Source organism: Harpegnathos saltator, unplaced genomic scaffold (assembly GCF_003227715.2).
Source record: "Harpegnathos saltator strain DR-91 unplaced genomic scaffold, Hsal_v8.6 scaffold294, whole genome shotgun sequence".
In the NCBI taxonomy this organism is placed as follows: domain Eukaryota; kingdom Metazoa; phylum Arthropoda; class Insecta; order Hymenoptera; family Formicidae; genus Harpegnathos; species Harpegnathos saltator.
Window position 1 is genome coordinate 66,173 of NW_020230088.1, and position 26,284 is coordinate 92,456.

Sequence of the window (26,284 nt, forward strand, 5' to 3'; positions counted from 1 at the left end):
TATTCTACAAAAATTAAGATAGCAAGTTCTTCCTGAACTCATTTTGCAGGTCAACGTAAGGGCTATATGAAACAAAATTGAAACTTAATTTCAAAATGGCGGATTCAATATAGCGGACCAAAATATGAATTTTTTTTGGATTTGAGTGAAACTCATTTTTCAAAGATTTTTTGAGTCGCTGATGACGAATCTAAAGTTAAAATTTTCAAATTCAATATAGTCATATCTAATATAGCTGACAAAATATAAATAAAAAAGGTCAATATTATTCACATTTCGTAGAATTTTTTGAAGCACGAAATGGGACCGAGTGAAACTTTATACGCTGTGCATATTGAATTCATCATTTTTAATTTTGAACTTTTGACTACAGATTCATAATCAGCGACCCCAAAAATCTCTGGAATATGAATTTATTCAAATCCAAAAAAATTTTACCTTTTGGTTCGCCATATTAGATTCGCTATTTTGAATTTTGAAATTTTGACTATAGATTCATAATCAGCGACCCTAAAAACCTTTAGTGAGACGTGAATTAGATGCAAATTATTCCGAGAAAAGAATCAGGCACGAAAGGGTTAATATCGCACATCTTTTATATGTCAAATCTTTTTCTATCTAAAGCCTACCAAATAATGAAACAGTCTTGAGATATATACGTATTTTGGTAACCATCCGAAGATTACGCCGCAAAAAAACTTTTAATCTTTCTCGAGTAACTCGAGAACCACCTGGACACTCTCGAGAAAAATCAATCCTACATCCCAACGGGCTGCTTAACAAATTAATATTGATAATTAATAATCAGCTGAAGCACGCTCAGAGCGCAACAATCGACTATAAAGCGACGTTCATCCGTGTTTAGCGACGTCGAGACGAACATGTGTGCAATAATTTTCCCTTCGAAAGCGCTGAAAATCGCGCTTTCGCCGGCGTAAGAGAACAAACTCTCCCGAGAGGGAAAGCCGGATTGAAACGCGGACACGTAACATCGGCGACTCGAAAAGAGTCGCCGGTCACGCTTAGATCTCTTATCGGCGAACTGGTCCAGCGCGGTGCGTGCGGAACACCTTTTCCCTCTTCCGCGCACTCGCGCGCGCCTTTCTCATGCCTTTTTCAGATCCGCGCTTCGCATCAAGACACGGGGGCAACACCCTCTCTCACGTACACATGCGCTTCGCTCTTTCCTTCGTTCGTTATCCTCCCGCGCGTGAAAATTGCGTCACAGAATCCGCGTGCGCCGCGCCGGCAGGCACAATTCGGCATGGCCGAGTACGGCAAAGCGACCGCTACGTATTAAATATTGTGAAAAACGCCTGATAATCGGCCGCTTGCTCAGAGAGAGAGAGAGAAAACACACACGGACGTCTACGACACCCCTGCTGCTCGCGCGCGTCTTATGTAAGAGGAGGAAATTAAAACGCGACCACGCACATTTTGCGTTTTGTGCCGTGTGTTACGCAATGTTACGCAATCGCTCATTACGGCTCGCGCCCTGATCGTCATATTTCACAGTTATTTTTTGCGACTTTCGGCTTTTGCAAATTGTCCCTTGTTTGTTCCCCTTCCCTTCTTTCTTTCGCTCTTTTCCGACAGTTGAATTGGATTTTTTGTGATAACAAGCGAGAACGAGAACGGATGCACGCACGCGAAAAGTCGACAATTCGCGCGTGTGCATGCATGCACACACGCACACACGTGCGTGCACGCGCGTTCGACGAATCCCTAAGTATATACTCCGGCTTCTTATTCCACGATGGTCCTCGCACGGAATCCTGAGTTCAATGTCTTCTTGATGAATCTTTCCCTTCTACTTCGCCGCGCAACCACCACCACCGTCGTCCAACCGAAGAAGTCTACCGGTCCCCTCCTCGCGCTCGAGAGTTCCCTCCTTTCGAGCTCCGTCGTTTCTTCCTGCCTCTCCTGCCCAATTCCGATCTTCGATCATTTAATCACGCACCGATTACTTCCCCGAAGACGACGCACGGCCGCCGAAAAGACGTCAATTTTCAGAAAGGTAGGGGCAATCGACGTCCGCGCAGTGACTCGCTCAATCCGCGCCGGTCGTTAAACCGGTCGGTACCACGGCGTCGTATTTGGAGTCGGGACGCTGTCGTGGGAAAACTGGCTTTTTTGCGGTCTGCAGAACGGTACCGTGAATGAAGCTTAGACGCCGAGTAACGCGCGAATACAACGATTACAAGTCACTTAGAAAGCGACTCGCGCAATGGTAAAGGTCACGTTGCGGTAAATACAGTTTTTCATGAGCACACGCGTCGCCACGTCCCCCCCCCCCGCCCCCGCCCCCCGATTTGTTGTTGTCAATGGTGTCTGCCGGCCGATACGCGTGAGACTCATTCGCGAAACATAAATTCGGCGCGAGATGTTTGTCACGCATAAGATAGAAAACGGAATCATCCAATTTCGAAGGATTAATCATTTTTATCGACAAAATGGGCAGCATTGACTCGATAGCTTTTTAGGTATATCTAATAATATGTATAACTTTCTATGTAGAAATTAGGAATCTCTTGCATCAACTTCATGTTTCGTGGCTGAATATATTCCAACAGAGAAAAATGGAAACGGAATCGTTCAATTTCGAAGGATTAATCATTTTTATCGACAAAATGGGTAGCGTGGACTAAATAGCTCTTTAGATATTTAATAATATACATAATTTTCTATGTAGAAATTACGAATCTCCTGCATCAACCTGATGTTTCGTAGCTGAATAAATTTCAAGAGAGAAAAATGAAAACAGAATCATTCAATTTCGAAGGATTAATCATTTTTATCGACAAAATAGGCAGCGTTGACTCGATAGTTTTTCAGGTATCTAATAATATGTATAACTATATTCTATGTTACATATTCTATAGAAATTACGAATCTCTTGCATCAACCTAATGTTTCTTGGGATAAATTCCAAGAAAGAAAAATGAAAACGGAATCGTTCAGTTTCGAAGGATTAATCATTTTTATCGACAAAATAGGCAGCGTTGACTCGATAGTTTTTCAGGTATCTAATAATATGTATAACTATATTCTATGTTATATATTCTATAGAAATTACGAATCTCTTGCATCAACCTAATGTTTCTTGGCATAAATTCCAAGAAAGAAAAATGAAAACGGAATCGTTCAGTTTCGAAGAATTAATCGTTTTTACCAACAAAATGGGCAGCGTTGACTCGATAGTTTTTTAGATATCTAATAATATGCATAACTTTCTATGTAGAAATTACGAATCTCTTGCATCAACCTGTTTCATGGCTGAATAAATTTCAAGAAAGAAAAATGGAGATTTTTGCCACTCAATTTAGTATGATTCGACATAAAAATCTTACTCTAGATGTGTTTATTGCGTTACGCGTAATAGACTTGCCAGTGATCAGACATCCGCAGAGTCGTCAACCATTTTGTTCAGGCTTATTCTAAACGCAACCGATCGCACATTGCATCATTATATACAAATGTGCAACGGGTCGTGTAAATATATCGTGATGCAAAAGTTCAAAAGCCTGCCGAGGAAGTGAATTTTTTTCTCTCCCGCAGGAAAAAGCATTCCTTTTCGTTGGAAAGATTAGCATTTTGCGAGTCACCGTTTCGATTCATTCGCAGAGTCGCGTATTTGAGCGCACCTCCGCACCGTATGAAACTTCGTTTCACGAAGTCGCTATTTCCCTTTCGCAAAAGAATTCCGTGTCGAAGACGAATGGCTGGGATATTTCAATTTACCTAAACTTTCTCCCGTTCTGCCGAATGGACGTGCGCTTTCGAGTTCGCTCTCGTGACGGACAAAACTTTCGGGAGTGACTTCCGTCAGATAACGATCACACGGATGTGCCGGAAGTATGTGTATGTAGCAAAAAAAGCTGAGCAGGGGCTGGATAAAACAGCAGAATGACTGTACAGATGAATATCTGATCAATGATGAATCATCTACTGCGCGCGACAAAACGGACGAACCTACGACAAAATTCCTACGTATTCTGAACATTTCTGCCTTTAATCACAAAAATCACAGAAAATTGCATCACAGAGAAATGCTTTTTTCCCTTCATATTTGTTCCCGTACAAAATATTTCTCAATGAATGTCGATCTAATATACCGAGCGAGTTAGTTAAAGAGTTACAGATACTTTATACCTCGGAAATGAAGCATTTTATAGAAAAATATATCCGACAAAAGTTGTATGGTTTCAAAGACATACAAAGACATAAAACAAAAAATTATATCAGTTTGTTTATACAGATGGCGCCACTTTCGAGATATTCACTGATCATTACTTTTCTCAAATGAAAACTCCAAATTTTTTTATTATATCATGTTTACCAATCAATTTGAACAACTTCTGCCTGAAACATTTTTTTTATTTGCCTAATATTTTTTGAGATAGTTAAGAAAAACTTGGTAACTTTTTCAACATTTATCTTACGATATCTCGTTGACTATTTGTCGAAAGAAAAAAATAGTACTAAACTTTTTTACTTTATTTAGTCTTAAGAATATATTGCTGCAATAGTGCTGCAATAGCTGCAATAGTAACTTTTGTTAACTTATCGACTTCTGAAAATTTCAAATTATCAAATTAATAAAAGTTAGGACACTATTATAACAATATACAGTGGCGTGCAAAAGTTTTGAGCCATACAATTATTATTATATATTCATTTCATAATGAGCACTAAAAACTTTACACGTATATATAAACAAAATGTATTTATTTATCCTACAATTATATAAACTTTACAAACTCTTAATAATTCTAAATACTTTATTTTTATACAATTTCTTATTACAAACAGTGCAAAAATATTGCGCCAAAAAGTTTTCTTATGTATAAGGAAAATATATTATTGAAAAATAATAACAGAAAATGACCATCACGTTACCTCCACCATATTTTACGGTAGGAATTTGATATCTTGAATTATATCTTGTGCCTGTTAGACGTCGTATATACTTTTTACCGTCACTTCCGAATAACTGAAACTTTGACTTGTCAGAGAAAAGTACTTTTCGCCAATCAACTTCAGTCCAATGTTCAAATTTCCTTGCAAAATTTAATCGAGCTTTCTTATTTTTTGCACTAATTAATGGTTTTTTTTACACCAGCGCGTCCTAAAAGTCCTACTTCCTTTAGACGTCGAGATATTGTACTTTGACTAACATCAGCAAGACTTTCTTCTCGTAGTTCTCGAGAAATATCCATGGTAGTTTTTCTAACATCCGCTATCGACTTTCTTTTAATCATTTTATCGACGCGCTTTGTAGTTTTGCGAGGTCTACCATTTCGTGGTTTATCAGCTAGAGAGTTCAACTTATATTTAGCAATAATCCTATTTACGGTACTTTTATTAATTAATAAGCAATTAGCAATTTCGCGAAGAACCTGTCCTTGTTGAGAAAGATTAATCACGGCTTCGCGTAACTGAAGGCTTGTATGTTTCGGCATTGCGGTAGACAATAGACTAAACCTTAGTTAAAGCAAATATTTACGAAGAAGTTTCATAAGAAACGTAAACAAACCGGGCTCATAAAGTCACAACAAGAATACGGCTCAATACTTTTGAACGCATGTAAATATTATATGACTAAATAAATAGAAACTATGTAATTTCAAAATTTTGTAACTGTACTATCATTTGTAAGAATGTTATGTCAATTATTTTATATAATTAATTTTTAGAGCAAATCAATATATTGTTATGTATCTTAAAAAGACACTATGGCTCGAAACTTTTGCATACCACTGTATTTCTAAGACTAAGTAAAATAAAAAAGTCTAGTATCACTTTCTCTAAAATGTTTCGTTTCCCAGATACAAGTCTGTAACTCTTTAACTGACTCACCCGGTATATAAATCAATATATTCACTACTTTCTTCGTCGAAACTTGTTCACCACTCGACCCAATATTTCCAGGAAAACCAAATCACCGAGGAACGAACTCGCGCGAATTCGATAGACACGGACGCTATTTGACCGCTAATTTTGCTCTTCGCTAAACGGAAAGAACGCTTCACATCTCGCCCATTTCCGTCTCATCTCTCTCTTCAATCGACCGTTCTTAAATGATTATTCGATAACCGTCATCGTTCATCGCTAATTTAATAATTCAATGATAATTAACTCGCTTATGCTCCGTTCCGCTACCGCCCTTCGATTAATCACGTTCGCTGACGCTACTCGATATAATGATCATAATCATTAATCGCTAATTCGGATTATTCGGTATAATCGCGCTCGCGCGGTGATCGTTAACTCGACTCGCGTCTCGTCCAACTTTGCACTCGCCGCTCGCGGCGCTCGTTTTAATCCACCATGGCGCAAGCAGGCCGCTAGCCTCATGCAGGTTTAAAAAGCTCGAACAGCTGTTTGAAACTTAAAGGCAAGGTCGCAGCCTTACATCCGCGCGCGGATACATAATGGCCGACGCGTGTCTATGCATCGCGAGTGCGCCGCCGCTCGATTATAGAGCCTTTTCGAATATAGAGTACGCGTCCTTCCAAGATATTACTGTCTCCGCTTTCGGTGTTGATAAGAATCGGTCTTGCGGAGAAAATATCGAAGCCCCGGAAGCGAGACGCGGCTCCCACCCAGCTGAAAATCAATGAACGACGGCCGAAACAACGGGGGTGAAATGCTGCGGAAACGAGTGGAAAGACTTTGTCCTCGCGAAATTTACTTCGACCGACCTGACTCATTCGTTCGACTCTCGCACCGAACGAACCACCATTCTTCAGCAACGTTGTGCGCGCGGATCGTTGTACAGCATCGCCCATCGACCCACGCTAACACGTATATATTTACGCGTGTATGTGTATGTGTCGTGTGTATGATCACGTACATGAGGAGTCATCGTTGTGTCACGCAGCACTTGACTATAGTTATGCAATCCACCAACCCGCATTCATGGTCAAGGCCTGTGTCCTTTACCGATGCCTGCTTGTGTGCGCGTGCATACCTGGGACACACACGCGAAGTCGTCGATATCGTATGCGTATGACGACACACACGCACACACGCACACACACACACACACACACATATCATACCACACGCTTCGAGATCCGACGGTGATGTATTACCAAATTTATGCGGATTGATAAACGATAATACGTAGGCTGCTGGAAAAGTTTCTGCAATCTGGTACTTGGAGTGGCGCCACCGTTCTGCTACTATCATATCCCTAAAATTAGACGTTTCTAACCTATAATTCAGTTGATAGTTTGTACTTAGTCAATTAGTTTTGTTTGCATAGTATTTTGAAAGAAGTTGTTTTGTGAGAAAATGGAAATTTCGCGTGGAAATTTTCGGGCAATAATTTTTTACGATTACAAATGTAGTCTAACTCCGAAACAAAATGCATCGATCGACTTCATTTGGCCTTTAGGGATGCAGCACCATCCAATAGGACTGTTTATAACTGGTTTGCCGAATCTCAGCATAGACGCTTTCTTAGTAACGAGTTCCGTGAAGATCGTCCATCCACGTCTGTTGTTGCCACTATAATGTTGATGCTGTGCGTGAAATGATTGAGCGAGATCAGTATGTGACACCGACCGCAAGATTCAGACATCCTTGGGAATTGACATGAAAGCAATACACACGATTTTATATGATCACTTGAACGTACGGAAACTTTGCAGTCGTTGGATCCCACACAATTTGACCGAAGCTCAAAAACAGGCTCGTGTGAAATGGTACAAAGAAATGCTCGAGAAATTCGACCGAGGTCGCTCAAATTTGGTCTACAACATCATTACTGGAGACGAAACGTGGATCTATTCGTACGAGCCCGAAAGTAAACAACAATCCGCTGTTTGGGTGTTTCAAAATGAGCCGAAACCAAGAAAAGTTGTTCGTTCACGCAGTGCTGCCAAGTAAATGATTGCTTGCTTCTTCGGTTATACTGGACATGTGGCAACCGTGGCTTTAGAGGATCAGAGGACTATAAATGCTGACTGATATACAACAATTTGTTTGCTAGAAGTCATCAATGAATTGCATAAAACAAACCGAAATCGTCGCATCATTCTTCATCGTGACAACGCCAGCTATCACTCAGTACGTCAAACCGTTGATTTTTTATTCGGTAAAAATGTCGAATTGATGACTCTTTGTCCGTATTCACCTGATTTATCACCTAATGACTTCTTGTTTCCAAACATCGAATATAAGATGCGTGGTGAGCGATTTGTGTCGCCTGAAGCAGCTGTTGAAGCATCTCGAACACTGGTTTCTGAGATTACAGCCTCAGAGTGGAAAAAATGCTTCGAAAATTGGTTCGAGCGTATGCAAAAGTGTATCGATCTTAAAGGCGAATACTTTGAAAAACAATAAAACCATTTACCGAATTTTACATGTTTTTTTTTTTCATATCGTTTGCAGAAACTTTTCCAGCAGCCTACGTATGACAAACAGCAGCGAAACGACATTATGGCGTATCGAGTGGCTTATCGCGATCTATGAGGTCTATCTGATATTGATTTCGAGTCTATCGCATCGCAGAGACTGATGGACTCTTGCAACGGGCATCCTTCGCGAGATGTGCCGTTTCCGCATCTCCAATCCGTAAGGTCGGAAAGCTTGCTCACTAACAAGGGGAGAAAGAGAGAGAGAGAGAGAGAGAGAGAGAGAGAGAGAGAGAGAGAGAGATGATCTTTCAACGGAGCACGTGGGCGCATCGTCGTCAGCAGCGGCGGTGATGATCGCGATTTGCGGAGTGTTGGCGCAAGCGCGAGAAGGAAAACGATAATAACGCGGAAAAGCGACGGAGCGGGAGAGACGGAGTTGCCCCTCCCGGTGATTTAATGTAACCGAGTTGCAGGAAGTGAATATTATTAGCATTCGCTCACAGTGCCCCATACGCGCGCGCATACGTCTCTCTGTCTCGCTCGTCTCCCGCGCGCTCGTCGCTCGTGCACGGAGCGGACAAGCACAAACGAGCACACGTGCACGACCGCGCGTTGTGTAGTACGCGCACAGGTACACGCGCACAAAAAAAGCACGTGTACGTACGCGCACAAAGTCACGGCGCGGCTCGGCGAGAAAGGAAATAGCACGTAGGGCACGTTCGCATCCACGAATTACTAGAGATGCGCGAAACAAGAATTTTTACGTCGAATCGAGTCTCATTTTTTAAATTCGAATTCGAATCGAGTCGAATGAAATCGATTCGAATTCATTAAAAAATTTAACATTAAAAAATTTAACATGACTATTAAACATTCAAATAATGATAGAAGATTTTTAACATGAAAGGGAATATTGATATTGTAATAGTATCTTAAAGTAAAATATATATTTAAATATTTAAAGTAATTTATAATTAAGTTATTAATTATAAGTTAATTTAATTACAAGTTAAGAGTTCAAACATATTACGGCCCAGATGGCCCATTTTGTAGCTGATGCGCGCAAACGCTAATGTATTTCATTCGAATCTTCGCGATTCCAGATTTTCGAATTATTCGGATTCGAATCGAATTACATTAGATTCGATTCGATTCGATTAGAATTCAAATAGTTCGCACATCTCTACGAATTACATGAATGTCCCGCTGTAAGAAGGGGAGGCGATATATCAGAATCGGTATCCCCGAACAAAAATTTCGAGACTCGTCTGTAAGGTTGAATTTAACTCTTTTGGTGCCGAAGAATTGTACCTAAGCGAAGAATACCGAACCAAGTTGATGTAATTTAGTAAGGATTAAGAAAAAAAGTATAAACATAAAAGTAAGAATGATATTTACCAAATTCAAAAGGAACATATTACGAAATAAAGAGAGAATGAATTAATGTCAAATGTATTTCAATATTTGTTGAAAATCGTACTAATAATGTTTATTCAAAATCATTAGGTAAAATGGAAAAATCAGTTATTTTTTATGAACAGTATTTACAAATAAAAAGAATCATCGTTTGGTCATAGTTTGATGTATTATAGAATACGCGGTACAAAGCATAAATACTGTATTTCCAATTATTTGTAACAAAATTACTGATATCAAAACACAAAACTAAATGATAATCACATAATGAGCAGCAAGCATTAGAAGCATCGCGGGATATAACAGAAAATTAAACCCATAAACAATTTTTTCAATTCGTGGAACATCTCACATAGGACTTCTTCTGAAGAGGAATTCAACCATTTATAATGTTTTATAAATTTATTTTGAAACAGAGTTCTCTCGCGATGCGAACAGTAAGGCGCCATCATATGCGCAACGATATATCGTTGTTGGTACTTTTCGCAAGTGTTGCTAACAATGATATATCGTTGTTCGGCACTATAAGAGTTAAACGTCAATTTAATCATCACTGACACTCTATTACACGTACTCGTCAGACTCGTCTATTTTTACGGCGAGGGTAAGTAATCTTATTCTCCTCTTTAATCAACACATAATACCTTATATATCGACGGAGGATCCCTCCTGTTAAAAATAACCACGTGCTGTAATAAAATTTATCAAGATCTATCAGATATCTATAATCGCTTCGCAAACTTTCTTTTTTTTTTTTTACGACGATGTATGTAGCTGAGAATCAAAGGAATTCATCGGCAACCGCGAGATTCACCAAGAAGCTGGACTGGACTTGTTTGACCGCGAAGCAACGTGTGCGCACCGTCGGATTCGACAAATCACAATCACGGAGCGACCGATGCGACGAAGAGGTCTGAGCCTTCGGCACGGCAAACAGTGATCCCGGTAAAACGGTAACCTCGTTAAGGTAGCCGCGGCGCGGTACGCAAAAGCGACGGATCGTTGTTTTGCTCAAAACTACAATCCCGAGTCGCTCGAGCGTCGCTCGACGCGCCCATCGCGGAATCATGATTTCTTCCAACGGTATTATTTGCCGCGACGTAGGGAGAAAAAAGGATACGAAAAATAAAAAAGCTCAAAGGGATATAACATAGGGCGGGAGAAGTCACGGTTTTTTTACGTTAAAATTATTAAACGCGGTAAAAGCCGAAAGTTTCGGCGCGTTATTCGCCGCCATCAAGCGGATCCGCCGTGTTCTCTCTATTTCACGTCTCGTCTCTCTTTTCGGCCACCTGCGTATCTGCATAATACAAGTCATCGACCGACTTCTCGAGACTTGACTCGAAAAGTAAAGGGAAGTCTAGGAACGTGCTGAGGGCGTTCCCATCAGCCGACCATTATTGTAGCACTTACTTGCACGCCCGGCCACACGCGAGGATACACACCTCGGCCCGGCGCACGCAAAATAACCGGCCTGAATTAATCTCGCTTAATTTCAACGTGGTGAATGATCATTTTGCACCAATCGAGTCGATCCTCTCGATCGGGTACCGGATTCATTTCGCGGATACACCTGCGAAACCTTCAACAGCCGTCATTCGCTCTTTTTCTGCTCTCTACGTTCTACATTCCACGCTACTAGAATGTTGTGTGTATATATATATATGTGTGTGTGTGTGTGTGTGTGTGTGTACTTCTTCGGAGATTATTCTCTTCCATTGGAAACTTTGAACTTTGGGTAACAAGGGACGACAAACGCAATAACGTACTACAAAGACCGGGCGTTAGCTATAAATGCGCTCTCTTACTTTGCGATCCAGGACGCTACAGGAAATAAGTGCGATGCACCCAAATGCATGCGAGATGTAGCGGGTGGAGCGAAGTATCCAAGGAACGGGTCGAATGACTGGTTAAAATTTACCCGGTAAATCGGATAACGACTTTCGCAACGAAAAGCACGCGCTGCAAATTTCTTCGGCGGGAAGATCGAACTTGGACAAAAGGTGTCCGACATTGTCTGAAGAATTTGAATGTCCTTCGAACATTGGCGTAGCTTCAATAGCAGCACGTGGATAAGCGATACATTTTATTTAATACTTACGCAATATTGCACTCCAGTTTGCAAAGTCGAAGGGAAAAGGGAAGAAGAAAGAGCCTCGACTGACGAGAGAGCGCTCAAAAAGAAAGTAAGGAAGTAGACGTCGCCATCCAAGAAATGAGATAAAGAAAAAAAGAAAATTACAAAGGAAGACGAGAAGAAGAGGGAAAGAAAGAAAACTGCACTAAGCATCTGATGCAAAGAGGCAGAGATAGAGAGAGAGAGAGAGAGAGAGAGAGAGAGAGAGAGAGAGAGAGAGAGAGAGAGAGAGAGAGAGAGAGAGAGAGAGAGAGAGAGAGAGACAGACAGAGAGAGAGAGAGAGGCAGTGACAGAGAAAAAGAGAAAGAGAGGAAGAGAGAAGCAGAGAGAGAGAGAGAGAGAGAGAGAGAGAGAGAGAGAGAGAGAGAGAGAGAGAGAGAGAGAGAGAGAGAGAGAGAGAGAGAGAGAGAGAGAGAGAGAGAGAGAGAGAGAGAGAGAGAGAGAGAGAGAGAGAGAGAGAGACGAGAAATATACAGTACGGTGGAAGCCACGTGCGCGTGTTGGTGGCCATACTCGCATACGAACACATGCTGGTAGCATCACTTCACCGATGATATACCCTACCAAGAGTTCAATGCTCTTGAGGTGCGAGGAAGAGAAAGATAGAGATAAGCAAAGAGGAAGAGAGAGAGAGAGAAAATGCCGATAGAAGAGAGAAAGAGACAGCGTCGAGAGCTAGAGGGGACCCACATTGAAAAAAGAGACGGAGAGAAAGGCACTGGCATTACTATACGCGGTAAGACGAACGAGGAGAAGGGATGAGAAGAGAAGAGAACAATAAAGAAGAAATGAGAAAAAAGAAGTATACAAGGAAGAGAAAAATCGCGAACACGAAGAGTACGAAGGAGAAGTGGCGGAGGAAACGTCGCAGCAATAGAAAGCAAGGCGCATAAGAGCAAATAAGTAGAAAAAAGAATGCAAAGTAGAAGAAGACGAAGAAAAAGAAGAAAAAGAAGGAGGAGGAGGAGAAGAAGGAAAAGGAGAAGGAGAAGGAGAAGGAGAAGAAGAAGAAGAAGAAGAAGAAGAAGGAAACGAATACGGTGAAGAAGAATGAGAAAATGAATCGAAGGATATTTATTGAAGCGATTGTTTATAATTCACGTGCGATTCTCGACGCATTGCGCAAACGCAAATTTGAGCCAAAGCCAAAGACGACGACAAGTGTTCTCGCGCCCTTTATACCGACAGATTTTCGCTTTTACGCGTGAATCTGCAAAGACGAAAGAAACGAAGACACTGCGAGAGACACGAGAAAACAAATGGTCGATCGATAGTTGCTAAGTTAAACGACGCGACATGGAAAAATAATCGCGCGCGCGAGCGAACGAGTGCATGTCGAAATAGTGAAATTTGATTGGCTGAAAAGTATGTCTATGTCGACAGAATAACTAAGAAACTGTTTGCTCCAATTTAAATGATACTTTATGTATCTGCACATTTTTTCACTGTTCGTCAACAGCGCAAAGACGAACTTACATTTTGCATCCGATTTCGCAAAATTGTAACCTGCTACGATCCCTTGCTTCATCGAGAAGTCTCCTTCTCTCGGTAGACCTTCTCGATAGATTCCCTTAACCCTTTGTGGCGCAGGCGGACACCCAGAGACTCACCTACATTCCGTCAGTTTTTTATATTTTATGAGCAGTTTTAATGATTGATTTCTTAGCAATTGTATTTTCTAGCTTCTTAAGACCTTAACTAGTATAAAATAATTATGATTACTTATAAATTCTTCAAATTTATTATTGCTAATAGTAAATAAGTAAACACAATCAAATGTTTTCAAGAATAAATATATGCCAAGACGAAGAATTAACTATTTTTACCTGGGAATTAATACGTACGGATTTTTTTGGGACACAGATTACGAATCCATTGAATCAGATTTTAGAAATTCAAAATGGCGGATTCAATATGACAGACATAAAATTAAAAATTCAACCAATTTCCGTGAAACTAGGTATCTAGGGTTTTCTTGGGTCGCTCATTACGAATCCATCATTAGATTTTCAAAATTCAAGATGGACCAATCCAATATGTCGGATGGAAAATTTAAAAAAGACTTCTATTTCTAAAAAAATTGGTTTTGAGGAGTGTTTGGGTCGTTAATTATGAATCCATCATCTGAAATTCCAAAATGCACAATGGCTGATTCAATACTGAGAAGCGAGAATTTTAAAAAATCCAAATTTCTATGCCATTTTGAATTTCGAAAATCTGACAACGGATTTGTAATCAACGACATTACAAACCCCTAGATACCTAGTTCCACGGAAATTGGTTGAATTTTGAATTTTACGTCCGCCATATTAGATTCGCCATTTTGAATTTCAAAAATCTGACAACGGATTCGTAATCAGCAACCCAGAGAAAACCCCTGGATACAAAGTTTTATAGAAATCGGTTAAAAGGAAAAATTCGTGGGTCAAAGGATTAAACGGAAATTGGAAGAATGTCAGCTCGAGTGAATATCCGAAGACAATAATGACGATCGCATCGGATATCGTGGCGACGCCTGACCGATAGCGACCGATTTTCGTGTTGTGGCAAACTGAAAAAATCGGAAAAATCGGCTCTTGCGATAGTCGACGAGTGTACGTTCAAGCTCGTACCGGACACGTACCGGGTGCAATGTACCTGGATGAGTCACACGGTAACAGTGCGCACGTGTGTACACACAAGCACGTCTTTACGCACATGCATGTGCGTCTTCACGCGCGAGTCACCCGTGCATCCGTGTGCGTAATCGTGTGTATATATATATATGTATGTATGTATGCGGTCTCGCTCCTTGTCTGACACCGGCGCGATCTTTCCGCGTGTCCCGTAGGATAAAGCAAGAGACGGAGAGTCGAGCGGAGAACGAGCGAGATGAATACATTCGCAGGACATGTGTATATACGCGCAAACGAGTGTGTGGAGGAAGAAAGAGAGGAAGAGACGGATAGAACGTGAGAAGGAAAAATCGAGATGGAGAACGGCCGTAGAGGGAGGAAGAGAAAGAGAAAAAGACCAAGGAGAGCAGAGAAAGAAAGAAAGAAAGAAAGAAGGAGAGAAGGAAGGAGGGAACGAGGGAGGGGGAGAGAGACGGGGGAGAGAGAGAGGGGGGAGAGAGAGAGAGAGAGCGGAGATAAAAATCCAATCATTTCGACCGGTTTTGCATCGTGCCGACGAGGATAATGGAATACCGCGTTACTTTTTGCCAGTGCACGGAATATTTCCTCGCGTTAATACCCGCGTTCTCTTTATCCCGACTCCTCTCTTCGTACGTGCGTGAGCGTACGAAGGTAACTCGTAAGCGCGTTAAGTGCGTTGTGTGTGTACGAAGGGAATGAGATTTTTCAGATTTTCGGATTTTCGAATAACGTTCCTCGATAAAGCGTGTAAAATTACATGCGGCTCACACTGTGTATATGCATACACGTGTGTGTGTGTGTGTATAAAATAAGAACACGAGAAAGACGAGCGCACAAAGATGATCGATACTTTTCAATCGAGTCCAGAAGCGGAGGTCCAGGAGCGGAAAAGTTAATTTTGAAAAATGGTCTTTAAAGAAGAAACAATCTGGGAAAATTATTCGCGCGCGCATGCGTGCGCTCGACGATTCTAGTCACGTATGCAAATTTCGTCGAGTATCGTTCAAATTCATATAATTAATTAATTGAAATCTATTTCAAAATCAAATCAGGGGCTGGCAGGCGCTAATTTTGTCGCAAGTTTCCAATTATAACGCGAGAAACGAACGTCGCGGCGTGAAGTCCGTTCGCTCATTTTTCTAAGAAAATGATCGAACGGATTAAGCTTCTCGCAAGTTCTCTGTGGAAAATCGCAATATTTTATCAGACATACATAGAGACGAAAGAAGAAATGAGTGGCGATCAATGAAATACCAGAAGAAAGAAGGAACGAGAAAGGAAGCGGCCGCGGCGACGGCGGAGGCGGCGGAGGAGGTGGAGGAGGTGGAGGAGGTGGAGGAGGAGGAGGAGGAGGAGGAGGAGGAGGAGGAGGAGGAGGAGGAGGAGGAGGAGGAGGAGGAGGAGGAGGAGGAGGAGGATGAGGAGGAGGAGGAGGAGGCGACGGCGGCGGCGGCGGCACGTCAGATGACTTTTAAAATAGAGTTGCGTAATCTTTCGGATTTAGTTTACTTTCGTCGCTATCGATGCCACGCACGTAGCGTGACCGTGGCACTGAACCAGCGGCACGAACTTTCTCGTGGCCTTCGTTCCAGGAAGGCGATTTACGTGACATGCGAGAACGTCAATGACTCTCGCGGCAATCGTCATCGATGTTTTCGCGCTCGAGCGGGCAATTAGTAACTCGCGTCATGCCGCGATGCAATCAAATCGAGCCTCTCGCTAAAGCTGCAACCACTGTCTGCAAAAAGATTGCGATTGTTCTCGTAAGAAACTTCGAAATGGTTTCACGGTCGCGGAATTAGTCGCGTGAGCTATCCGCATTGCAATACAGTTATTTTCAAGTATCTGAAACGTGCACGTCTCTCGCACATACAACATTGAATTTTCAAACGATAATAAAAAACGATGAGAACGAAAAGACGCGCACCGTTGATTAATAAACAGGACGGTGCGAAATAGCGGTCGGAAAAACTTTCTTCCGCTCGCCGGCGCGGCGTGTCCGTCCGTCCGCCGTCCGATAGCTTTTCCGATGGCCGGTAATTGACGGACGTGCCGCGTAATCGCGCCATTTCTTCCCGTATATTCGGGATACTCGGTTCCCCCGATGGAAAACACTCGAGAGCCGCCAAGCTGCATTCCGTGTAAGAAAGTCGTACGCGGGATACGGCATTCTTGGCTTTTACGATTCGTATAGCCGATAAAATCGTGACTTGCAACCCGATTCTACTTCGCACCGGCGTCGACATTTGACGTCGCGATCGGAAGAGAAGAAAAAAGAAAGGAGTGTCAATGAGCTTCGATTTTTACCGACGACCGAGAGAGCCGGCTCGCTTCGGACGCTGCCGAGGAGAGCAGCCTTTTCCGTACGAATTTCATGCCACGTCACACGCGCGCGCGTGCGTACAATTGCAGAAAAATCATCCTTAATCACTTTGTTGGCACTGAGAAATAGCATCAACTGGCCCAAAATGGCAATATATAAATCGTGTTTGATTTTTACATACGTCGGTACTAAAATATTTTTCGGGTGACTAAGTACGAATTTGTGGTCAAAATATGAAAATTCAAAATGGCGGGTCCAATATGGTAGTCAAGAAAAGGAAATTGTTGTGATTATAATGAAACTTAATGTTGACTTCAAATTCTTACTCAGCGACTCAAAAAACTCCCGAATATCGAGTTTCATACCAATCATATAGATTTTTATTTTTGGGTCCGTCATTTTGGGTCCGCCATTGCCATGAATTGCCATATTTTGACCTCAAATTCTTATTCAGTAACCTCAAAAACCTTAGAGTACCAATTTTTACGTAGATCGGACCAGTCAATAAAAAAATAAACAATGTGCGCATTAATGCGTCAATACCATTTACGACACGTCTTTATTCCGACGCAAAAGTGCGTCAATGTCAACGAAGCGGTTAATATTTGACACCGTGAACGAAAAGTCAAACTCGCTCATGTTCAGATTCAGGTAAGATTCGCTCGGAATTACGCGTAACGCGAGCTCGCGTTAATCGTAGGGGCGGCACGCCTGTAAAGTTTCGTTTGTAAGGAGCTCTTGTATTATGCATTAGAACGCACAGAGGATCGCGAGTGAAACTCACTCGGCGACGTATGGTCGAAATTAATTTATCTCGCGAGATTTCGCGAGTGTGTTTCGCGAAGTGACCGAAAATATCCGCCATTGTATGACACAGCGTAAGCCGTTCCTCTCCGTTGTGAGAGAGAATCGGCCGACAATAGCCGGCGTGCGCGCGTACGTTAGCCTCTTATCACCGAGGGGATTCGCGTTTCTGAATAGAATTACTCTCGATGGACCTTGACCGCCTCGAGATTGAAATTCAAAGTTGGATTTTCGGTGATTCGCCATCAGATCGTCGTCGAGCGATCTTCAGGCCGGCTCGTGTATAATGTAAGCAACGCTAAAGTGTGGTCTCTCCGTCCCTTATCGGGGTCGCGTACACCCCGCGATCGTTCATCTCAAAAATCTAAATAACTCTAAATAACTTCGCCGTGCTCTGTCTTGCCGCGCGCGAACAAATTCGCAAGAGCGAGGCAACTTTGGAAACTTCGAACTGCTTCCGCCAATTGTTCTCGAAGCGAGGAGTCCGATTCACGACAATTCACCTCATCGGCAGCGTCGGACGCGAAAGTACCGAGGACCTGCGCGAGTTGTTCGAAAATAATCGCTCTCGCAGGATCTTCGGACAAACATGCAGCATACAGAGAAAGAGCTGGGAACGGACACGCGGGGGGAAGAGAACAATTTCACTCGCACGCTTTCGGCTCGAGTGAAATGTCAGTGCTTGACTTTTCTCACGGGCGAATAACGTCGTGAGCGAGTAAAGCACGCTTCACAAGCAACCAAGGTAAATGTCCCAATGGCTGAATAAATCGCAGTATCCGACCACTTTGAAAAAACTTTTACTATTTATTTTAACAATAATGAATGGAAGTAATTATTTTAACAATAATGAATGAAGTAATAATTATTGTAAAAAATCTCTAATATTTGACGATTAGTTGGAAACAAATATACCAAATTTGATACTATTGTATTAAAATAAAAATTAACTAAATAAGTGTGCACCTATGGTTTGGCAAAATAATGGTCGATCGTTAATAAATTCATTAATCCTTTGAAGCACGATGGAATCTCATAATGTCACCTTTTCTTTCTTCATTTTTAATTATTTAAGCCAGAGCTCGGCAAAGTTTACAACTTTCGGCCGATTTTCGGAAGCTACGCCTTCTATCTCCCCTTAACGCGCGGCGGATCCAACAACTGACGGTCGCGGCTCGCGACCTCAGGACCGTTGAGATCATAAGGCGCATCTATGTGGTGCCTACTAAAGATGCGTTCGGGGAGTACGTCCATCAGCGCTAACGCGTCATTCAATCCTTGTACATGTAATGAGCGTTAAAGATAGAATAACATGTTAACATTGACAACGCGCTCCTTCAACGCACCTCAAAGGCTGAAAAAGAAATGTATCGATACAACTATATGTATAATATGTTGTACAAATATGTACAAGTATATACTTGTATAAGTATATATATATTTCTTTTCTTATATTTTTATAATTAGAAGGTAACATAATAGGTTTCCTCGTCACCCATGAGGTACTATTGCCGACGCGTTTCTTTTTTAAACCACATAGATGCGCCTTATGGTTTCAACGGTTCTGAGGTCGCGAGCCGCGATCGTCAGTTGCTGGATCCGCAGCGCGGTAAGGGGAAATAGAAGGCGTAGCTTCCGAAAATCGGCCGAAAGTTGTAAACTTTGCCGAGCTCTGATTTAAGCTATGTTTTCGATATTATCGTTCGAATTTTTTTTACTTCTAAGATATGTTAGGTATTGATATACGTGCTAAAAATGCAAAATGTCAATTTTTTTAAATTTAAGCATCCTGTAAATAAACAAATTGCATAAAATTATATTTTTCAATAAAAATTCATTTAACGAGGTGATCTATATAAACAGTCGTAACGAAACTTGTTTATTTTACGTTTTTGAAGTTGATTACGAATCCGGGGTCAGAATTTCGAAATTCAAAATGGCGGATCCAATATGGTGGGCAAAAATGTTCAAAATCCTTCGATTTCGACAGGAATAAGTACATGGAGGTTTTTTGAATCGTTGATTACGAATTTGTTATCAGATTTCCGAAATTCAAAATGGCGGATTTAATATGTGGACAAAAATGTTCAAAAGCCTTCAATTTCGACAGCAATAGGTACATGGAGGTTTTTTGAGTCGCTGATCACGAATTTGTTATCAGATTTCTGAAATTAAAATCCATAATATCATATCAAAGTTAGCCATTTGAAATCGCCATATTGAATCCGCCATTTTGAATTTTTTTAATTTCGACTCTATATTCGTCATCTATGATCGAAGAAATATATAAAGGGTGTCCCAAAATTCAAGCAAGAAGTAATTTTGATAGAAAACACAGTTTTATAATTAAAAATTGTAAATTTTTTATTGATTCATAAAGTATACAGTATAGGGTTATGTATGGAATAGCATATCGGGTAAATGGCCTCCACGGCTTTGCTGGCACATATGCACTCTTTTGTTGAAATTTTCCATGACCGTTTTGCATAAATGTGGCTGAATTTCGTTGATATAGCGCTCAATTTCCTCCTTCAAGGCGTGGGTGGTCGTGGGCTTGTTGGCATAAACCTTAGACTTCAAAAAACCCCAAAGAAAAAAGTCCAACGGCGTTAAATCGCATGATCTGGGCGGCCAAATCTGATCACCAAAACGGGAAATTACACGACCAGGAAATTATTCATGCAGTAAATGAATTGTTTCTCGGGCTGTATGGAATGTGGCATCATCTTGTTGAAACCACATGTCGTTCACATCCATATCTTGCAATTTAGGCACAAAAAACTGGTTTATTATGTTGCGATAGCGAGCACCATTAACTGTTATTGCCTGACCAGCCGCATTTTCGAAGAAGAATGATGTCCGATGATGCCCGATGATGCCTCCAGCCCAAAATCCGCACCAAACAGTGACACGTTGTGGATGCATTTGTTTCTCAACAATCACTCGTGGATTTTCTGAACCTCAAATGCGATAATTTTGTCGATTAACCAAGCCATCAAGATGAAAATGAGCCTCATCGCTGAAGATGATTTTGTTCGAAAAATCAACATCCACTTGTTGTTGTTCCATAATTCATTCAACGAATTCTCTTGGCCGTTTACCCGATATGCTATTCCATACATAACCCTATACTGTATATTTTATGAATCAATAAAAAATTTACAGTTTTTAATTATAAACCTGTGTTTTCTATCAAAATTATTTCTTGCGTGAATTTTGGGACATCCTTTATATACCGAGTTTGCTATAATACATATCCATAATATCATATCAAAGTTAACCATTTGAAGTCGCCATATTGAATCCGCCATTTGGAATTTTAAAATTTTAACTCCAGATTCGTAATCAGTGACCCAGGAAACCCTGATATACATAATCAGTTTCTTTTATTATTGCATAGGAAAATGCGTGCTTCAAAGGGTTAAATTATTTTTTCTGTTGAAGGGAGTCTTAAGTTTTCGAATAAATGCAAATATTTATATCAAAATTATTCTTGATATTATATATTATATTTTTTGTGAGAATCTACGTTTAAACGTCCGGTTACCGGGTCCATTTGCCTCAAAAACCGATTTTCCAGTCAATCTTCGCCAGCACGATGGTGCACGATTCTCTCGATACCTATCGCGTACGTACGATTCTTACACGCGATGCTCATTAGCGTGATGCGTCGGAATACAGTCCCGATTCTATTCGATTTATCCGACATCATAGAGGTCGCAATCGGATTATGGGTGCATGGCGGCGATACGACGACCGCTTGCGAACGATCAGACGATTTGTGAATACCGCATTATGAGCGCGACCTTTTGAATTTGTATTCTAACCTTTGTAACAAAGGCGCTATACGTAGGCGTGCGTCTGTGCTTGGGATATAAAATAACGCTGAAACATAGATACCCGCACGTATAACATATCGCCGAACCATAAATAGACACTCCTATATAAAACGACGAGTTGCATATTAAAGGACGTTCAGTTTCCTTTTCAGATCTCGTGGAAAACTAATTAGTAGGAAGTAGACGTAACGAGAGACCGCGAGTTTGGAATTCCGACATATCGTATCATCGAAATTCCAAAACTCAGCGAATACGATTAACCCTTTGTTGCATGTTTTTTTCTAATGAATATAATTTTGTGAAACTTGTCACTCGGGAGTTTTCAGAGTCGTTGAATACAAATCCACTGTGAAAAACATGAAATTCAAAATGGCGGATCCAATATGGCGGACGAAATTTTCAAAATCAGCTGAATTCGCTTGAAATTTATTACTTAAGGGTTTTCGAGGTTGCTAATTACAAATTCGTTATCGAAAATTCGAAATGCCAGAGCTATGACGATCAATTATAGAATATTTACGATATAGAAAAACCCAATCAATAGCCATTTTCAAATTGAATTCTTTCATTTTCATAACTATATTCACCATATGAAATTCGTCATTTTGAACTTTGTATTTTTCACCCGGATTCGTATTTAGCGACTTCAAAAACCTCCGAGTGGCAAGTTTTAAGCAAATTCGACTGATTTTGAAAATTCCGTTCACCATATTAGGTCCGCCATTTTGAATTTTGTATTTTTCACACCGGATTCGTATTCTGCGACCCCCGATAATGATTTTATTTAAGTATACGTTATTACTTAAAATTTCATGTAAACGAATTTATTCTCTAAAAACGACAGTTTTGTTCAATGCTCAGTATATTATTCATAATAAAGTACTTATTTGAAATGACTCTAAAAGTTGACGTATTAGTTAGAGGAACATTTTAGTAGTCCAACAATACCAAATATGCTAAATATGTGAAAAATTTAAATGATTGGGAAAACAAGCTTGGATGATAGGTGGCACTCTGGAAGAACCACTACGCAACAAAGGGTTAATTAATTATGACACGTCTCGTTCACGTTGATTTTCGTAAACGTTCACTGGCCGATCGAGTTGACCAGCGATGTCGTCTCGATGGGACAACTTCGAATTATTCATTTCCGGCGAATCTCTCCGACTTGTCGGACAAACTGACGCGATCAATATTCTCTTCGACTCGACGAACGTGCCTTGCTTCGCACCGCGCCCACATAATTATTCATTTATTTTTAAATTTATTATTTTGCTTACGTTTATATTTGTTATTTACAAGCTTAAAAATTATCATTTATAAAAAGATAATCCACATTAAATTCCGCGTAGAAGCCTGTGGCCTGACGCTTTCGCGATCGCTTTCGATTCTTCGGTAGAGTACAGTTTCGTTGGACTCCTCTCGAGAGATCCAAGACCCCGGAGAAAGATAGGAAGAATCGGATTCACCTCGCGTTTGAGCGCGCAAGCATGAAAATACGGAGAAAAAACGGATAAACAAATAAATGAAACAAACCTTGCTTAATGACGATGCCGGCGGTAGGCACTTGGACAATCGGCAGCGGCGCGCTCGGGTTATTAACGGGGATGCCGGGTGTGCCGGGGGGCGGCGACGCGCTGGCGCTACCCACGGAACCGGGGTCGCTGAAGCCCTGGGTACTGTTCTCTTCCGGGCCGTCGAAGAAGCTTAGGTTGAACTCACTGCCGGCGTCGAACGACACTTCCGGCGTGAGGGTGTCCGGCGCCGGGGCGCTGCCCAAACCCGCGCTCAGCGACTGATCGATTTTGAAAACGTCCATCTTACGGGCGAGCGTAACGAACGGATCACGGTGCCAGCGGAGAACAGCGTGCGGCACGTCGCACTGGTGGTCCCGTCCGCGGTCAGCATTCGCACGTGAGATCGCGTGTAAGGGAGATCGCCTTTGATTTTGCGCTTTTGCGTATGAGTCGTGAATATCTTGTCCTGCGAGTCAGCGCGACATCAACGTCAGCTGAGGGGGTGTGTGTGTGTGTGTGTGTGTGTGTGTATGCTCGCTCGTTTTCTCTCACGCGCCACGTAACTTCCGCGTGCGCGCGACAGGGAGAAAAAAGAGAAAGAGAGAAGGGAGGCAAGATAAACAGAGAGAACGTCGTCACCCAGAGAGTTTCCACAGATCCTCAGGATTCTTGCGCGTCTGTCGCGCTCTCAATGACAATGTCATTTATCGGCGGTTGTTGTTCCTGCACGAGCTCTCTCTCTTTCTCTCTGTCTGTCTCTCTGTCTCTTTCTCTCTCACTCTCTCTCTCTCTCTCTCTCTCTCTCTCTCTCTCTCTCTCTCTCTCTCTCTCTTTCTCTCTCTCTCTCTCTCCCCCTTTCTCTTTCGTATTGAAGTATGTTTTCGTCGCTGAGTTACACACGTGCAGTCTGCGCGATGTTACTCACAGACGAATGGATAAGATCCTTCGTACGTTCCGGTGACTATCGGGCCACACCGGCAGACGCGATCCAGCACGGTAACGGTAACGTTCCTCCGTCGTCGTCACCTCGCGTACGTCGATGACGCTGATGACAAAACCGTATTTTACGGCGATCAGCGGAGCCGTTGAATGTCATCAGCGAAACGACCGTTCTGTCGCATACGAAGAGTCTCGCGAAACGACGATCTTGTTGTCCGATGGCGCTTGTCCGGCGCTTCGTCATCGAGTATCTCTCCCTCTCCCTCTCCCTCTCCCTCTCCTCTCTCTCTCTCTCTCTCGGACTGTTGTGTTCTTCTTTTCTTCTTTTCGCCTTACGGCAATCTGTATTTTGTACTTGGCTCGAGTCCTAAGGTGTCTTCGACCCGTACATGATCGATGTCAGATCAATTACTGCGAACGTTTCTTCCTGCTCGTTCGAGTCGCCGTCGTCGTTACTCCTCGTTTTCCTCGTGACTTCACGGGGTCCTTGAACCGCGTCGAGCAGCGTTTCCTTGTTTCAGTCAGCCGCGGGTATCGCGCCTCTTCGCGTCTATGTCGGGCTCTCTCGCCCGTCGGGCGTTTCCTGGTGCGCTACTTGCATCTGCATTTATACAGTGGCTTAATAAAATTTAATTCGTTCGCGATGGTTGCAGATGGCAGAACGGGAGGCGCGACAAAGGCGTGGGTAAGTCGCGCTTACAAGTCACGGATATTCATTACACATACACGCGCGAACAATGTGCGCATCTATGAAGTTTCTCACCACGTGTTATAAATAATACAGAGTAGGATCTCAGCACGGCTCGAGCGGTGAAGATCGATGATGCACACTCGGCTCGCGAATCGAACCAGATCGCGATCGCACGAACGACGTGCGTGCGATGTCGTTCAACGCAGAACGAAACGAATGTAAAACAATTATTGTATCGAACAGTCGTCGAGAACACCGTTGCGCGCTTCCAACAAGGCCTCGAGAGGTGCTGTACGTCGTTATCACAATATCGTCGTCAAGCCATTCGAGCATTCGGCTGCTCAACTACCTTCATTCTCGAGCACAAGCTGTGAGAACGCCAGCCACGTTCGGTCGTTTCTTCTGCCTGTTGTTACGCGATTTCAGCGCGACGTAATTCAGCAAGTTCGATTAGCATCATTCGTTGAGAAGGCGCGAGCCTCGTCGTGCTGCAGAACGTCGAAGCCGCTCATCCGATCCGTCCTGCCGATCGCTTCATCTTCTTCCTGCGAGTGTCGTGGAAAATTCACCGTCCGAAAGTTCAACCCATTATTTTGGAGATCGCGATCGCCTCGAAAACGAGCTTGCCTCGACGGCGACTTTGTCGCTCTCCGACACTCTCTCGCGTATTCGCCCTCTTTCTCAGAGATCCGTACCTTTCGTCCCGTGCCTTCGCCCTCTCTCCTTCTTACGGGACAAATTTTTTCCTGACAGCCCGAGAGCGGACCTGGCCGCCGATTTTCACTGGTTCATACGCCTGCCGGTTTTTCACGTGACCCATCGCTGAAAGACAAATCAAAACGAAAAGAAAATCAGAAACCAAGGGTAAAAAGAATAACACGGCGACGACGACTGCAACGGCGACGACGACAACGACGACGACGACGACGACGACGACGACGACGACGACGACGACGACGACGACGACGACAACGACGACGACACAGTCGGAGGAAAAACGAACAATAAAGCGTCGGGGATCGTTACGGGCTGAGTCCGTCGGCTGATACTTTTGCGCGGAATTCAGACCTTTCGATCCGTCTCGCATGGATTACGCGCCCGACGCATCGTTCCGAATATCTCTATAACGGTGTTATCGCGAGGTGTCACAGGCAAACTTCCTGACCGCTCCTGCGTGTATCCTGACATTTTCACACGACCGGAAAGAAGGGAGCCGAATTGCGACGGCGAATTGCAAGAGAGAAACAAGAGGACAGCACGAGAGAGAGAGAGAGAGAGAGAGAGAAAGAGAGAGAGAGAGAGAGAGAAAGAGAAAGAGAAGGGAAAAAAGAGAGAGAAAGAAAGGAAGGAAGAGAGAGAGAGAGAGAGAGAGAGAGAGAGAGAAGCCGGAGAGCACGAGAGAAACACGAGGCAGAGAGTGAGAAAAAGTGAATGTCATTGCCGTAATCTTCGGACATTGACTTCTTCCTGGCTCGTCCCTCCTTCCTCCTCTTGGTCACAACCTCCTCCTTCCCACCCCTCACCCCCGCCCTTCCATCAACATCCACCCCTCTTCCTCGTCGTTCTCTTTGTCCTCTCTCTTTCTCGCTCACTCGCTCTCTCACCTGCGCGTTTC

At 42.5% G+C, this 26,284-nt stretch overlaps 1 protein-coding gene across 3 annotated transcripts in view; it reads right to left on the reverse strand.

Annotated features, from left to right (window-relative positions):
- Nucleotides 1-26,284, reverse strand: part of LOC105186728 (ecdysone-induced protein 78C) — a 104,390-nt gene that overhangs the window by 62,236 nt on the left and 15,870 nt on the right. For 2 of the 3 annotated variants that reach the window (XM_025299832.1, XM_025299833.1), the window contains exon 2: nucleotides 23,059-25,491. The exons of the other annotated variant lie outside the window; for it this stretch is intronic. In XM_025299832.1, coding sequence (XP_025155617.1) covers nucleotides 23,059-23,341 — 283 coding nt within the window. In that variant the 5' untranslated portion in view covers nucleotides 23,342-25,491. The remainder of the gene's footprint in view (nucleotides 1-23,058; nucleotides 25,492-26,284) is intronic. 3 annotated transcript variants of the gene reach the window in all.